This window comes from Patagioenas fasciata, chromosome 8 (assembly GCF_037038585.1).
Source record: "Patagioenas fasciata isolate bPatFas1 chromosome 8, bPatFas1.hap1, whole genome shotgun sequence".
Taxonomy (NCBI): Eukaryota; Metazoa; Chordata; class Aves; order Columbiformes; family Columbidae; genus Patagioenas; species Patagioenas fasciata.
This window is the reverse complement of record NC_092527.1, coordinates 30,307,662-30,322,846: the sequence shown is the minus strand read 5'-3', so window position 1 is coordinate 30,322,846 and position 15,185 is coordinate 30,307,662. Positions and strand designations below refer to the sequence as shown.

General features: G+C 44.2%; 1 protein-coding gene across 1 annotated transcript in view; it reads left to right on the top strand.

The window, feature by feature from the left end:
• COL17A1 (collagen type XVII alpha 1 chain) overlaps nucleotides 1-15,185 on the top strand; it is a 42,659-nt gene that overhangs the window by 16,843 nt on the left and 10,631 nt on the right. Inside the window, exons 14-40 of the mRNA XM_071812120.1 lie at nucleotides 360-524; nucleotides 890-979; nucleotides 1,119-1,163; nucleotides 1,778-1,927; nucleotides 2,615-2,830; nucleotides 3,414-3,452; nucleotides 4,165-4,182; nucleotides 4,671-4,697; nucleotides 5,195-5,257; nucleotides 5,421-5,525; nucleotides 6,022-6,084; nucleotides 6,728-6,763; nucleotides 6,899-6,952; nucleotides 7,322-7,357; nucleotides 7,557-7,592; nucleotides 7,988-8,050; nucleotides 8,395-8,430; nucleotides 8,811-8,882; nucleotides 9,237-9,263; nucleotides 9,964-9,999; nucleotides 10,525-10,560; nucleotides 10,774-10,854; nucleotides 11,928-11,963; nucleotides 12,653-12,733; nucleotides 13,943-13,996; nucleotides 14,114-14,155; nucleotides 14,966-15,028. Of these exons, the coding sequence (XP_071668221.1) occupies nucleotides 360-524; nucleotides 890-979; nucleotides 1,119-1,163; nucleotides 1,778-1,927; nucleotides 2,615-2,830; nucleotides 3,414-3,452; nucleotides 4,165-4,182; nucleotides 4,671-4,697; nucleotides 5,195-5,257; nucleotides 5,421-5,525; nucleotides 6,022-6,084; nucleotides 6,728-6,763; nucleotides 6,899-6,952; nucleotides 7,322-7,357; nucleotides 7,557-7,592; nucleotides 7,988-8,050; nucleotides 8,395-8,430; nucleotides 8,811-8,882; nucleotides 9,237-9,263; nucleotides 9,964-9,999; nucleotides 10,525-10,560; nucleotides 10,774-10,854; nucleotides 11,928-11,963; nucleotides 12,653-12,733; nucleotides 13,943-13,996; nucleotides 14,114-14,155; nucleotides 14,966-15,028 (1,770 nt within the window). The remainder of the gene's footprint in view (nucleotides 1-359; nucleotides 525-889; nucleotides 980-1,118; nucleotides 1,164-1,777; nucleotides 1,928-2,614; nucleotides 2,831-3,413; nucleotides 3,453-4,164; nucleotides 4,183-4,670; nucleotides 4,698-5,194; nucleotides 5,258-5,420; nucleotides 5,526-6,021; nucleotides 6,085-6,727; nucleotides 6,764-6,898; nucleotides 6,953-7,321; nucleotides 7,358-7,556; nucleotides 7,593-7,987; nucleotides 8,051-8,394; nucleotides 8,431-8,810; nucleotides 8,883-9,236; nucleotides 9,264-9,963; nucleotides 10,000-10,524; nucleotides 10,561-10,773; nucleotides 10,855-11,927; nucleotides 11,964-12,652; nucleotides 12,734-13,942; nucleotides 13,997-14,113; nucleotides 14,156-14,965; nucleotides 15,029-15,185) is intronic.

The window sequence follows — 15,185 nt, the reverse complement described above, 5'->3', positions numbered from 1 at the left end:
TCTCAGGCTGAGTTTATACGATTCTATAGCACAGGTGTCAAATTCATTTTCACTAGGGGCCACATCAGCCTTGCAGTTGCCTTCAAAGGGCCAAATGTAATTTTAGGGCTGTATAAATCTTACATTGAGCAAATGTTAAAATTCCAGATGCCGTCCCATTTCCGGTAGCAGTTGCTCCCCTGCTAGTGAAATACTCCAAAGAAATCTAGTGACACGCACAGCTCTCCTTTTTGCTTCAGTGACCAGTGTTGTTTATAGTGGTTGTTTATAGTCGTGAACAAAAGTGTTGTGCCTTGTAATTATGATTCAGTGGCCCACACTCATGTCTTCCTCTTTCCCGTCCTTTATGAATATTCCAGGTGGAACTGTTCTGAGCTCCCAGGGAGATGACATTCTGCACAAAGACTGTAAGTTCCTGCTGCTGGAGAAGGAGAATGCCCCAGCAAAGAAGGAGATGGAGCTCTTGGTCATGACAAAGGACAGTGGCAAAGTCTTTAGTGCCTCTACCACTGGGCTTAATGGAGGTAACTTCTCAGGACATATGGATATGCTGAGGGCAGAGAAATGGAGACTGATTACAGGAGGAGTTCAGGACACTACACCTAACTGAAACCCCTGCAAGCCAGACAAGAAGCTCTGGCAGGCAGCCTTGAACCATGCCAGCTGCAATCTAGTCTAGCTTTTGCATTTGAAGCTCTAGAGTGTGCCTTGTAATATTTCACAAAGCTTTCAAAGCAAAGAGCTTTGAAAGCAAAAAAAATAGATCTGATTTAAACAGGCAGAGATATTTTGTCTCCCCAATAAAAAACATGCCTTTTGCCAATGAAAGGAGATAGGCCTGTTTGAACTTCTGGTGTCATATTTTTAATTATATTCGCTTCCTTTACAGGATCTTTTGCAGAAGACACCTTGAAGAAAGAGAAGCAGGGATTTTCCTCCTCTTATGCTACAGATACTGGCCTAAAATCACATGCAAATGGTAAGAGTTTGTCTCTGTGGAAACACAACAGAACTTTCTCCTCCTGCCTCCATTACTACCTTCCACCTTCAAGCCCATGCTCTAAGTTTAATAATGCATAGAAGGACTGTTAAAACCTCTTGCACTGTTGTCAAAACAGGAGGACTGAAATCTGTGCCAACAAGGGACAAAGCAACTTACGCAGGTAAGTGATGGAATTCAGACTTTTGTTGGAAGAAGCAAAAAAGTACAATATACAAAAAGGCAATTGTTCTAGACTGACATGAGTGTTCTCTGTGCCATGACATCAGAGGAAGGGAATGTCCAGGAGGCTGCTCTGTCTATAATAAGCAGAGTACACACCAAAGAACATGGTACCAGTGATTTGACTGTGGTTAAGTGGGCAGTTGGGGTATTTTTTTATTGTTTGAAAAAACTGGATAGCTGACAGTACAGCTGCATCCTGCTGCTAGGACAGATTTATGGGGAGGAGAGGGCTCAGGCAGACCATGCTGGCTATTGCTGTCATTTATGGCTCATAACTGTGCAAAAAACTGACCCTATGGGGATCATATTTTTCAGCTGTTCTGTTAAAATGCACTGAGTGTTGTCCCCTGTTGGAATTCCCATTGAGAATGCTGTTCCCAGTTTCCACAGGGACTAGAATAATATCCACCATGTGCAGAGTGGCTGTAAAGATTTTTCTCCATAGCCATTTGTATAACGGATCAGACTTTGGTGTCCTTGTTATAAGAGACTCTTGACTCTGAAGTCAAGGAACTCCTCATTAACCAGGAGACTGCCCCTTTCCTCCTCCAGAAATACGAAATGGTGATGCAGGGGGTGCAATCGGATCAGCACCATCCTGGTGTCCATGTCGTTCCTGCTGTAGCTGGTGGAAGTGGCTCCTGGGTTTACTTCTGACCTGGTTGTTTCTCCTTGGATTGCTTTTTGGACTCATTGCTCTGGGTAAGAAGTAACTGAGGAACAACATGTTGAATGTGATAGATAGGTATAAGCTGACAAAGGGGCAAAGTACCAGAGATATCAAGCCAGAAAACTGAGGAGGAGCACATTCAGCTTGGTGGTGGCTGTCACTAATATACAGATGGGCAAAAAGAATGGATAAGGAGTATAAACCTTTGGTGAGGGGTTATGTGATCTTGGGATTAATTAGACAGGAAAACTCCTGAGATCTGAGGTCTTACTTCTCAGAGACTAACAGATTCCAAGTGTGTTCTTTGAACTCCAGATATCCCTGCTAGAAAAAAAGATACAAAGAACAATCCTGAAAAACTTAGTGGCCATAGCTATCTGACAGTGTTGCCTTGTCCCTGCTGTTAGAAGGATGTATTTCAGACATGCATCTGTGGCAGTCTAGCCATGTGTCTAGCATTCTAGAGGGGAGATTCAGGATGGGCATGAGGAAGAAATTTTTTGTGATGAGAGTGGTAAAATACTGTCACAGGTTGCCCCGAGAGGTGATAAATATCCCATTCCTGGAGACATTCAAGGTCAGGCTGGATGGGGCTCTGAGCAACCTGATCTAGGTGCAGATGTCTCTGCTCATTGCAGGGGGTTGATCTAGATGACCTTTGAAGGTCACTTACAACCCAAACTATCCTATGATTCCGTGATTCTGCTTTAACCTTCCAGCGGAAGAAGTGAGAAAGCTGAAATCTCGTGTGGAAAACCTGGAAAAAATTAATGGCGACCTCCTGACAATTAACCAAGAGAATGGAAAAGCAGAAAAGGCTATTTCAAGAGTCGACTTTCTTCATGGTATTTCACCATCCTCAGCCTTTCTTTCTGAAAATGAAGATTCAGTCTGGTTGATGGTGAAGAACAGACTGAACAAAGAAATAGAACGAGGTGAGGAGAGTCAGTGTCTGTGATGCTGCATGAGACCAGGGAGTGGGGGGATTTGATTGCCCGAGGGCCTAAAGACCGAGACTTTGAGAGTGCAATGAAATCTGTCAAAAATAGTGCCCTCACCTGTCCTCACAGACAGGCTGTGCTGGAGCTCAGAGTGCTGCCACTGACACTGGCGGTGCAGCCCTTAAAGCCAACAGAAAAGGGAGAAGAAGGGAGGTTGTGGACATACCATCCTGTGGCAGGATGTATCATCTTTGCTGTAGCAAGTGGGTTTTCCATTTTGAAAGAACTACATAGGAAAATGAACCCACACCTTATTTCTCATGCTATTTTGTTAGCAAGGGAAAGATGATTTGCGTCTGTTTAGCAGATGATGAGCATATGTTAAAAACAGAGAAGCCTACATTGTCCCAGCTTCTGAAGTTTCATGAAAGCAAATTTGCTGAGGAAACTCTGCTTAAAAGCCATGCTGTGCTTGATAGCCTGTACTGCTGCAGCCTCAAAATCTAAATATAAGGATCCTTGTATGTGAAGTGCGTTGTGTAACGCACTCTAACAGCCCCTTCACTTCATGTTACAGGTTACTTCCGAGGGGAGAGAGGAGAACCTGGTGAGAAAGGTAAAAATCATATATCCCTTCTCTTCCCCTATCCTATTTCTTGGCTCTGGCAATGCACAAGTTTGGGGTGGATGTTGCCACAGGGGGCAATTTGCAGTGAGAAAGATGAAGCTGGTTTATACTTAAACAAAAAAGACCAACACCCACCTTGCTATAACCTCCTTTCAGGTAGCTGTAGGGAGTGATAAGGTCTGCCTCTGCCCTCAGCCTCTTTTTCTCCAGGCTAAGCAGCCCTAGTTCCCTCAGCTGCTCTTCATAAGACTTGTGCTCCAGACCTTTCTCCAGCTTCATTGCCTTTCTTTGGACATGCTCCAGCACCTCAGAGTCTTGTAGTGAGGGGCCCAAAACTAAACACAGTATTCAAGGTGTGGCTTCACCAGTGCCAAGTACAAGGGATGATCACTTCTCTAGTCCCGCTAGAGTGTAAAGCTGGTTTGCCACATAAACTTTTGAGGGCCTGATCCCATGCAGAACATGCAGAACAAGAGGCCCAGTGTTGCATTGTGCCAGTGTGAAAGGCGAGATTCTGTTTGCCACTAGTGGGATGGGTCTGATCCTGCACTATTCAAGTCTGAAGTGTCCCTGTTCGCCCAAAACTCCTTCCTGTTTCATTGAAGGTGGGAAAGCAAATAGAAGAAGCAAAATGAATGAGTAATCATTGGAAATACCTCCAGGATCCCTCTTGATATTATTTTTTTTCCTCTTTTCTCAGGTGACGTGGGTCCAAGAGGTGAGTCTGGAGTTACTTTCTTTCATGGGTAGATTGGCAGACTACCATAGGGCCTGGGTAGCAAATGGATTTTTGTTACTCCAGAAGTTAGTTAGAGAAGCTGATGCATTCTGTAGTTCTAGTTCAGCTATTGTTGTGATGGTTGGGTTTTTTTGCTCTTCCTCTGGGCAATGCAAATTTTGAAGTCCACATAGGAAGAGGTAACAGATCTCACTTTGAATCTAGAAACTTCTTTCACCTGCATGAAAGTCATTCCTGAAGCCAACTCTACCTGCTTTAATCACAGAGTGCTTCAGAGGATTTTGAGTGGTGTGAATGATTCAATCCATTATGTAAATACAATGGGGCAATGAGGTTTGCTGGAGACAGCAGAGCTTGTTAACGTGCCAGGAACATAAACTTCTTTTTACGGGGGGGTGATGATTGAACAAAGTGGCAGACAGGGAAGATCTGTTCCCCACTGATGGTCTGTTTCTTTCTGTCTACAGGGGAGCGAGGACTTCCTGGTCTCCCAGGTGAGCAGTAGTACATTTCGCCTTTGAGGGAGGACATTTAATTACATTGCTGTAGGCAAGAATAAATTTTACGCTACTAACCTAGCTCAGGGTGGTTCTCTGAAGAGTCAGTATTTACCATAGACTAAGTCAGTTGATTAATACCTTGGTGCTGAGCTACAGGCACAGCTCAGAGACTTCATTACAAGCAAGCCCTGAACCTGACTTCCACTTAGTTGAACATGCCTAATTTAGGGGTGTGAAGATTCCAGCCTACAACTGGGATCTGTGGGAGAAAGTCCCACAACTGCATGAGTACTAGGCCAGACTTCCTTGTGGCCTTATATTTCTTGTGTTCTTCTAAAGAGATCTTGTTCAAGTACCTACCTTCCAAGTAATATATTGTTTAGCCTGGCTGATGAATCCCTCCAGGCTTCAAGTTCCCCTAATTTGCATTGGGTTATTTTATGGTACACAGACATGGATTCTGAACATTTGTGATGTTTTTTTTTTTCCAGGCATTCCTGGTCCAATTGGGCACCAAGGGCCAGAAGGACCAAAAGGGCAGAAAGGCAGCATGGGTAAGCATCTCTATCAATTCTGTGAGTCTCTCACAACTGATGGACACATGGCATGAAAATGCAGACACCATCATTGCCTACCACCATGGAGATGGCCACGGATCCTCTTGCCCAAGGCATTCCATAAAGACACCTTTTATTACAAGCCATTTTTTTCCTCTAGGTGATCCTGGTGTGGAAGGTCCCATGGGACAAAGAGGTCGAGAAGGGCTACCAGGGCCTCGAGGGGAGCCTGGGCCACCTGGATTTGGAGAAAAAGGAGACAGAGGTAGGAACTAGGTGTTCCATTCTTGGATGAAACAGAGATGGACAAACCTAGAATTTGGTCCTGATTTATAAAACACCTCAGTGATAGAACTTGATTTGATTATTCAAATCCAGATTTCATTTCAGACATTTCCCACCAAAGACAAATCTGTCCAAAGGGAATTTTTTTTGCCAGACTTAAAATGGGTAAACCAGGGTTGGTTTTGGTTTACCAGGTCTCACCGGTTTGAGTTTGTCAGAACCAAAGGCACTTAGTGTCAAGGTCATCTTCTTCCCTGTTATCCATGTCACCAAAGATGGGGATTTAGCTTGCTCATCCTAGAGCGCAGTGAGATGGAATTTTTCTTCTTGGACAATGCATGCTTATTTGTGTGTTTTGAACTGACCAGCAGATTATACATGACACTTGCCAGAGGAAAGATAACAGGAGACGGGATAATGGAATAACGAGATCACAATTGTATTCTACAGTATCTGTCCATGCTCTTATTCTGCAGGTGGTGTTGGTGAGCCAGGTCCTCCAGGGCCCCCTGGTCCCCCAGGTTCTGCCGGCCTAAAAGGTAACTATGAAGGTGGACAGTGAGAGCCTAGCAGGCTGGTTAGAAGCAAATGAGCACACCAGCCTTCCGGTTTCACGGGTGTTACCCTGCAGTAATCGGAAAAGTGAACTAATGGCCCTCATTTTAGATAAAATTTACCTTGGTAGGTACACATAATCTTCAGAGCAATAAATTCTTGGAGATTTATAGTAAAAATGGGGATTGGCAGGGAGGTTTCTCAAAACATCAATCTTTAAGATGTGTGATGTTTCCAGATGTTTTTTTCTGCTTTCAGAAATAATAAGGTAAACTCCACACCCCTAACAGGCTTCTAACAGAGTTGCAGCTCTACAATCCATGTAACTGCGATAAAAATTGCACTATAAAATATGGGTCCCACCTGAAGCACAGATCCCAGTGTCTCAGCCAAGATGGAAGGCTTGAGTCTATTTACCTTACTTGAGGGAAAACCACAAGAACTAAGTGGTGTAGATTTGTTATCCTGGTTTTGAGAAAAGCATTGATGCAAATTCTTTCAGTGGCTGGAGGAATTCCCATCTGCTAAACACCTCAGGTTGTGAATGCTGTTGGGCAAACTGAAAGAGAATTGTTCGTTTTCTAATTGTGGTGTTACTGAAAGAAAATCCGTGTTCTTTATTTGTAGGTCCTATGGGTTCTCCAGGCCCACAAGGTCCTCCAGGTGAGTGCTGCATTCCTTTGCTATAGCATCTAGAGACTAGAGAAAACAAAAACTGTGATAGCTTCTCATAGTTTTTCTTTTCCAGTGATGCATAATGGTGAGTGAGATTAATTGAACACCCCATTTTTTCTGCAGGTCCTCCTGGCCTACAGGGATTTAGAGGAGAAGCAGGTCTGCCAGGTGCTAAAGGTAAGCGACAATTACAGCAGCACTAGCTGATGGGTTTTTCCAGCACTTCTTAGAGTAGCAGACTTGTTCTGAGCATGTAACATTTTGGTGCTAGGGGCAAAGAAAAGCATAAGACTGAGGAAGGGGGAGGAGGAACTAAACTTAGTGATGCCAAAAAAATATTGAGAAATAGAAAACACAGAGGTTATATGACAGTCTAGAGGAAACATGGTTGGATTGATGGAGCCGTATTGAAGGAAATGAATTTCCAGTTTGATTTTGTCTGATATCAGAATATCTGTATTTCCGCTATGATTTTTCTTGATGCATGAAATACTTTTCCCTTCTGACTTGTCAATATTATTCTTCAATCATCCATGAATCTTTCAGGTGAGAAAGGAGCCATTGGAGCCCCTGGACCCAAAGGTATGTCGATCAATTAGGTATCTTCTGTGGATATTTGCTTTAGATTCCTTTAGATATGGATACTGTCCATGGATATTAACCCTGTCCTTCTTTGACTTTTTCTTCTGTGCTCTTGTCAGGCAGCAGATTTTATTTTCTCTGGTGGAAGGATTTTAAAACTAAATAATCTCACAGAATGCTTTCCTTTTTTGTACAACAGGTGATCAGGGTGAGAAGGGTTCTCGTGGAATGACAGGTCAGTGGACTGTTTTCCTGGAGTAGCAGCCTGTCTAATATATAAATGCATTATTTGAGTTTTCAAATAACAGTATAGTTCAACCGATCCCAGTTAGCTTTCTGAGAAAGTATAATGATGCTATTGGTTATAGGAGTTTTATTTTTGCACCCAAGTTTTAAACAAATAGATCCCATTCTTGATTCCAGTAATCCTGGTAGCAATCTTTGTATTTGGCTCCTTCACATGCCCTGTATTCACGTTACTTGAGCTTTTCTAATGCCCAGAGACAGTCACAAATCATGAGGCCTGAATGTCCTGTCAGTCCTGGTTTTCAGTTGCAAAGCACCAGATAATGCTGGCAGTCATAAATTGTATCTTCATGAAGATTTCATTTTCATACCATTTCACTACAGGTGAACAAGGCTCAAGAGGAATACCTGGTCCTCCAGGAGAGCCAGGGGCTAAAGGACCCATAGGTAGGTAACAGAAAACAGCTGTGTTTATATGTGGGGCAATGTAATTTCCACACATAGTGTTTCCATGAGCACAGACAGGTGAAACAGCGTGGGAGTGGATTCATACTGGTTGTGATCCTGGATCTTTTCTCTAGACAGCTAAGATTAGTCTGTATACTCAGAAAAGACGTCCCATAGTTAAGTTTCAAGTGAATGTTTCTGAATCTTTAGTAACTGCACCCAAGGTTTCTTTCAGTTGCAATGTGATAAAAAGCCACTCTCTTGTGTTTAGGGCTGTGCTTAGCAGGACAGGGCAACTGTGGTACTATTGCAGCAATCCCTAATAATCTCTTTCCTTTGGACAGGACCAGCTGGTCGTGATGGACAGCCAGGTGAAAAAGGTAAGGGATTCCTTTGGGGCAGAAGTGCAGGTACTTTTTGATTTGTCAGGAGGTTGATTTATAAAAGAGGTAGGAGAAGATGACAGCAGATTCATGTTCTGGCATCTTGCTGTCTCAGAAGAACTGTAGAGTCAACCATGTGAGCATGGAACTGAGACATATAAAGGAGCTGGCTGTAAACTTGTGACAGAGTTCTTCTTGCTACAGAACTCTTCTGTCGTTGATGTTCACCTGCCAGACACTGGTGCTGAAAACAGCCAGTTGTCTATGAGGATGCAATAGATAGAAAGTGCTGCAGAACATCCAGTGGCCGAGCTTGAATGGATCTCTGGATTGTAAGTCAGTGATTTCTGGCTTGTTAATGGTGATTATATCCCCAGGTGAACCAGGTCTTATGGGAATGCCAGGAGCCCGAGGACCTCCAGGACCCTCTGGAGATGCAGGAGAACCAGGTGAAAGCATACAGAGAACAGAAATACTTTTTGCTCAGTCAGGAGCACAGATGTCTCTGTCAAGAATTTCCAGTCTTTATTTGAAGTTAAGGCTGGCAGAGGATCTATGTACCGTAAGATGGTGATGAAAGGCAAGCACACAGGGAATCTAGGCTCTTTGTGATCTCAGGATTACACACACTGCAAACAAGAACATCAGCTGCTATGAGCCAACTTTTAGTTTACATACCAGATGCTTGGCCTTGTGAACTGTGTGCTAGAATTTTAAGTACATGTAATCTTTTTCTCTGTGTCTATACTTTACCCACCTGAAATTTGTTAAGACATCTGAGAATTTTTACCTTTTACTTCCAGGTCTCACAGGACCCCAAGGACCGCCAGGTAAGCTTTTCCACTGTGCTCCAATTTATCAATGACACACTTTGACACAGGTTCAAAAATCCCTTGTTATTTTCCGTCTGTGCTGCTCGGGGCTTCTGAAGTAGTATCCCAAGGCTTCTGCATCTCCCTTGGCTTTTGAGACATGTTTTGTGGTTGGTATGTAATTTTTGAGGAATGCAGGGCCTTGGAGTGTCAAAAATTTGCCTCTCCCCAAAACAGTTTGCAACAAATAACATGCTTCAGTTCCCTGTGGATCACTGAAAAGTCCTTCGAATCAGCAGCAGAAACAGAGGGGAGAGGATGTAGCAATAAAGGTGGGAACAGAGGATTTGGCCTCTGCAAACAGAGGTGGTCTGGGAGACAAGTCACCAGGGAAATTATTCAGGAGCCTCAGGACAGGGCGCAGTACCTGGAAGAAGTTACAGGTAAATCTAAGGAGCAGTGCCATCATCTAGGGAGCAGTAGGAGAAGGGAAGCCCCTAACTATGCTCAGGGATGCTACCAGCACAGTCTACAGCCCACTGTGAATCACCCTGCTTGCTGTCAGGGACCTGCTTATAAATGGTGAAAGCCGGGGTCTTGAGTAGGGAGCTCCTGCTATAAACCCACAAGTGAAACTCAACTGGGGTACTCGGAAAAATACAGCAAACAATGTATGCACTCACCATTTTATTATTATTCTTCATCTACCTGATATCAGGACTTCCAGGCAACCCAGGCCGACCAGGGGCTAAAGGTGAGTTTTGTATCTTTTCTAATACTAATTTGCTCTCTAAACACTTCATTTTAGAGAGGAATATCTGCTCTGCTGACCAGTCGCTGATTCAACAGTGGCATCTAGTGGCTTTAGAAAGGTTTGAGAAACAGGTGGTAGCCAAAGCCTCCCTGCGTGTAACAAAAGGGAGGGCATCTACTGAGGCATTCAGCATGATAGTTCTCCATTGAGAAAACCGTGGTAAGCCCGATTCTGTCCTGAGTATGATGCCTGGTGACTGCAAAGGGACCTGTGTGTCTGCCTCAGATAAATCCAGACCTGTTGCCTATTCTGGCAGGTGTAGTGCTTGGAAAGCTCATCAGAGAATATCTCTGGGTTAGCTGAGCTCTGATGCTTCCTCATGACCTTCTAATGCTATGACTTCTCAGACAAGAGATCAAGGGCAAAGAGAACAGGAACTGCATGTCTAATAAGACAAAGTCATTGAGCTAGTGACAGATCTACTCGAAAAAAGAAGTTCATCTTTTGCCCTCTTTGTTTTCTTAGGAGAACCTGGAGCTCCAGGAAAAGTCATAAGTTCTGGTATGTAGTTCAAAAACTGCTTTTGGAGGATTTTCTCTGGCTTTTGTTATGCCTCCTGAATTCATCTCGACTGTGTGTCAGACCTGTACTGGTGCTTGCTGTGTTGGGGGAATGTATATGCTATAGATGTATGACTCCTTAAGGATGGATTTGTTACACATTGCAAGTGTCTATATATGTGTATGTATGCAAGTGTATGTGTTTGTGTTTCAGAGGGTTTGTCAACTATTGCTCTGCCAGGCCCACCAGGTCCCGCAGGCCCAGCTGGCCCCCCTGGGCCCCCAGGTGTTCCAGGTGAGAAAGCTGCTCCTTTGCTGTCATTTTTGCAGACAGCTTGCATTGCTGTGCATCCAGTCTTACATTTAATGTGTGATGTTTATTGTGTCTGCCAGGCTGCCCTGTCTGTGAGGGAAGATTGCTCAGGCAGGACTCATGGTCCTCACCCTTCCTTGCGGAAAGACTGAGGGCTGAGCTGGGGAGGCAGCAGCCTCAAGGGAGAAATAGGATATGAACACAGCAGGGAAGGACAGAAGAGAGGGCTGAGAAGATGAACAAACTGGGAACACTGTTGTTGTCCTTTGATCTGACGAGTACAAAGTAGTGATAGGTCAAGTCCAGTGAGTGGAATCAAGCTCTTTTACCTCCCAGAAAAGCAGACTTGTGTCTCACCCCTTTCCAGACCCTGTTACTGAAATCGGCAAGGGCTTGTTTTCTAGTCTTAGCTTTGAACTCCAGACAGGAGAAATCCCACATGAGTATCTGCAAATCTTTCACACAAACACACAGACTCTGGCTGTACATGAGCTTGGTCCTCAGACTCATCTGTCCCAGGTCAGACTCTGCCCTGCAGCATGCTATTGTCAGGCAGCAGAGTTCCTGAGCCCTGGTTCTCATTACGCTGCTGTGCCTCTTCCAGCCTTACAGCTGGAGCTAATCCTGAAACTGGTTTGGTAGAACCAGGCTCAATTTGCAGCACGGAATGCAAGAGGAGGATTAGGCCTATTGCATTTCTGTTGTGGTCAGTGACATTCTGGTTATTTCCCCAGTCTAAGTGGCACCAAGGGCTTTAATTGCCACATGATGGAAAATAAGTCTTTTCTCCACAGCTTCAATTAATATGTGGGACATTGATGAATTCATATCCCACAGCAATTTGATTTACTTATGCAGACCAATGCATTATTTGATAGTCTCAGTTCTTATAAAAGACCTGTTGATTCTTTCCTGCTACTGTAAAATACAACCAGGAAAATACAGGGTGTTTCAGAAAGATGGACCAAATTATTTAGTAACCCGATTTCAAATCGGGTCAATCTTTTTGAAACACCCTGTATAATGCAAACATTTTTTTTTTACTTTTAAACTAGGTCCTGTTGGGCCAGCTGGTCTCCCTGGACAGCAAGGTACCATTCATTCTCCATCAGCTTTGATTCTGCTTCTTAAGAGAACTGAATTAATTAGTTTTCTTTGTTTCTAATTCTCTCAGCCCTTGGCACAATCTCTCTCCCTTTTGTTTGCAGATTTCTTCCTTTCAGTTCATTTTGCTGCATTATTTGGCTTAATTAATCTTGTAAAGAATTTCTATTCTTTTTTACTTCCTCAGGAGAAGAAAGGGGGTGGTAAGAGCCAGTGTGATGTGGATGCTGCAAATGTCTTCTTTTCGTATATTATTTTTTCTGAAGGCTGGTATTTCTAAGGCACTTCTCCAGTGCAGTTGCCTTTCTCGGGTAGGGGATATAGCCCAGCTAGATACCGTCTGCCATTTTGAAAGGTGGGAGAACAAACTACAGCCAAATTGGGAATAACTTCACTGTGAAGCCGCTGCCAGTTGGACAGATATCTGTTTGGAAGGGCTTGAACAGAGCTGACTCCTAAGAACCTTCCTTAGCCTGTTTTCCATGATCCTGTTAGAGCAAATTGTACAGTAATTACCACGTCTGCATACAGTGTCCCTCAGAGCCAGGGACTGAGTTCATGCTCCCAGTTCACATAAACAAAGGCTGAACCTGTTGTCAGGGCGGTGAACAGTGGGTACAAAATGTCACCTTCTCTTGGTTAGATAATTCAGTTTTTTTATTTTTTCCTGAAAAAGGTCCACGGGGTGAGAAGGGATCTCCAGGTGAAACCGTGATAGAAACTATCAAAACAGAAGTCTCATCGTTAGCATCTCAAAGTAAGTGGGCCTGCTTTCTCACTCCTTCGCTTGGAGAGGTGCCAGAGGCTTCAAGGCCAGCTCACAGCTAGCAGGAGTTGCCTCTACGTCTTTCCACTAAACATGATATAGGGCAAGTGTGTGTGTCTGCTTTTTTGGTGGTGGGACAGCAATATCAGCTGCTTCTTCTGCCCGCCTTTTCATCTGTGCATCCCAAAGTCCTTTCAAAAGGAGGTAGGTTGCACCTGGCCCATGTCACAGAGAGGAAAGCTAAGGAGTGGTGGCTGGTGAACAGTCTTTAGCAGTGGAGATGGTCACAGGGCTGTGAGGTGTCAGCATGGCCTTTTAGCCACTGTGTTTGCACAGGGCATTTGAACACAGAGCCAGCTGTAAGAGGACAACCAGTTTGAAAAGGCATGTTAATCTAAGCAACAGAAATCAAAATCTCTCAGAATTAGAGGACAAATTCACAGGGGAGAAAATGCTGTTTTAGACAAAAATAAGTGAAGCAGAACATAATGGTTCAGCAACATCCCAAGAAGAGTGTCTGCTTGCTCTGTGCAATACTGGCTGTGTGGTGCACTTACAGTCAGTATTCCTAGAATCTGGGACATCTGCAAGTGTGCAGGAGAGCCAAGGCAGAGGAGGGCATAAAATTATAAATGGTCCTTGCCTGATCACCATCTGAATGGGGTCAAACCATGCTGCAGTACTGTCACATCGCCCATTCATAAGTCTTGGATCTCACCATCACTGAACTTTGAGTTTGTGCCTCAGCTTGGAGGTGAGGATCCATCTTCAATCTAGATAACACAGGGCAGCTACTTGTTAAATAATGGCTGAGTAATGTTCTCCTCTCGAAACTTGCTCCGTGTTGAAAGAATATTTCTTCTCCTTTAAAGTTCTTTCCCCTGTTGTTCAGCCTTTGAATCCTTTGCTCTTTCCCTCAACAACCATTACTCTCCAGAGAGATCTCCTCCCTTGTTTCCAATCTGCTGCCAGCCTGCTCGGTGCTGTATTTTGCTTCATGCCCAAACCTGCGTTCTGGCAACCAAACACATCTGTCTTCTCCCCTCTCTGCTTCAGCTTTGTTTTAGGTCACCCAGGTCCTGCGTTAGTCCACCTTTAACTGTAAGAGCTTTTAACAGCAACATAACAGCGGTGTTTCCATAGCAGCAGTAACTTCATGGCAACAATTTTCCCCTTTTTGTGTGTGTTTCATTTGCACAGTGCTGGCAGATCTACCAGGGCGAGCAGGACCACCAGGTCCCCCTGGACCACCAGGTAAGTAGCATAGCAGAGCTCAGTACGTAAGCAGGTCAGTGCTAAGCCACATGGCACGTTTCTGGGCTGTGCAGTTTGCTGAGTACTCTTTAATATCCCATATTCTTTCTTCATCAGGTGAATCTGTGCAGGGACCCCCTGGACCTCCTGGCCCCCCAGGTAAGAGCTTTTTTCTCTGAAACAAACCTGTAAATTAGGTGTTTTTTCCAGTGCTTCCATCCTGTGCCTTGCAGTATCTCAGGTGCAATCTTGAACCTGGTGGAAGTTGGTAGGGCTGACTATACTGGAAGCAGAATTTCACACAGTGGGTTCTTGCTAACACAATTTCACTGCAATGTAGTTTCACAGCAGCAAGATGCTGCCTAAGAGAGATTTGCTTTGGCAGAGGTTTGCTAGCCAGAGTAGTAATTCATAAAAGCCATACTTTTTGGGAAGACACTCAATGTTCTCAAGTCCCCAGAGGAAGTAACTGCAATCAATTCCACCTTCTTACTTACCCAACTTTAATTTCCAGATGGGGACTGGGGGAGTGGTTCTTATCATGAGGAACATATCCCTACTTCACTTCCTGTAGCACAGAATTTCCTTTCACAGCCAGAAGAGTGGAGATGCAGGAGGACATAAGACAGGAGCATGACCCCATTCCTTGGTCTCTGCTCTATAGCAAAGGGGAGCAGGTCAGGTGTATGATGAAGTGAACCTTCCCTCTCAATGCAGTGAAGGTCAGCTGGGGTAGGCACTCTGTACCACAAAGAAAGGAGTTTCTCTGTCCTATGTCTGCTGTGGTGGCAAGTGATAATGAAAAATAACTAACAGGGATAGATGTGTGTGGAATAAAAAATGATACCAGCCTACACTTGGAAATATTTGAGCTATGACCATGGCTGGAGATGTATCATCTCTGACATGTATTTAGTTACATTGCTGAGGCTCATCCTCCTGAAGGCTGTATGTTTCCCTTTTGCCTAGGAGAAGGATTGCCAGGACCTCCAGGCCCACCAGGGAGACCGGGATCTGGCATGTCCAGCTCAGGTAGGTTCTTCCCACTCATTCCCTCACTTGTGCTCTGGCAATGTCCTGACTGTTGGGATTCCAGAGAGCACATCCTTGGCTAGGACCAGATGGAGCCAGAGGAAAATTGTGACATGTTCTGTTAGATGTCATTAAGAAACCTTTTTGTTTTAATTAC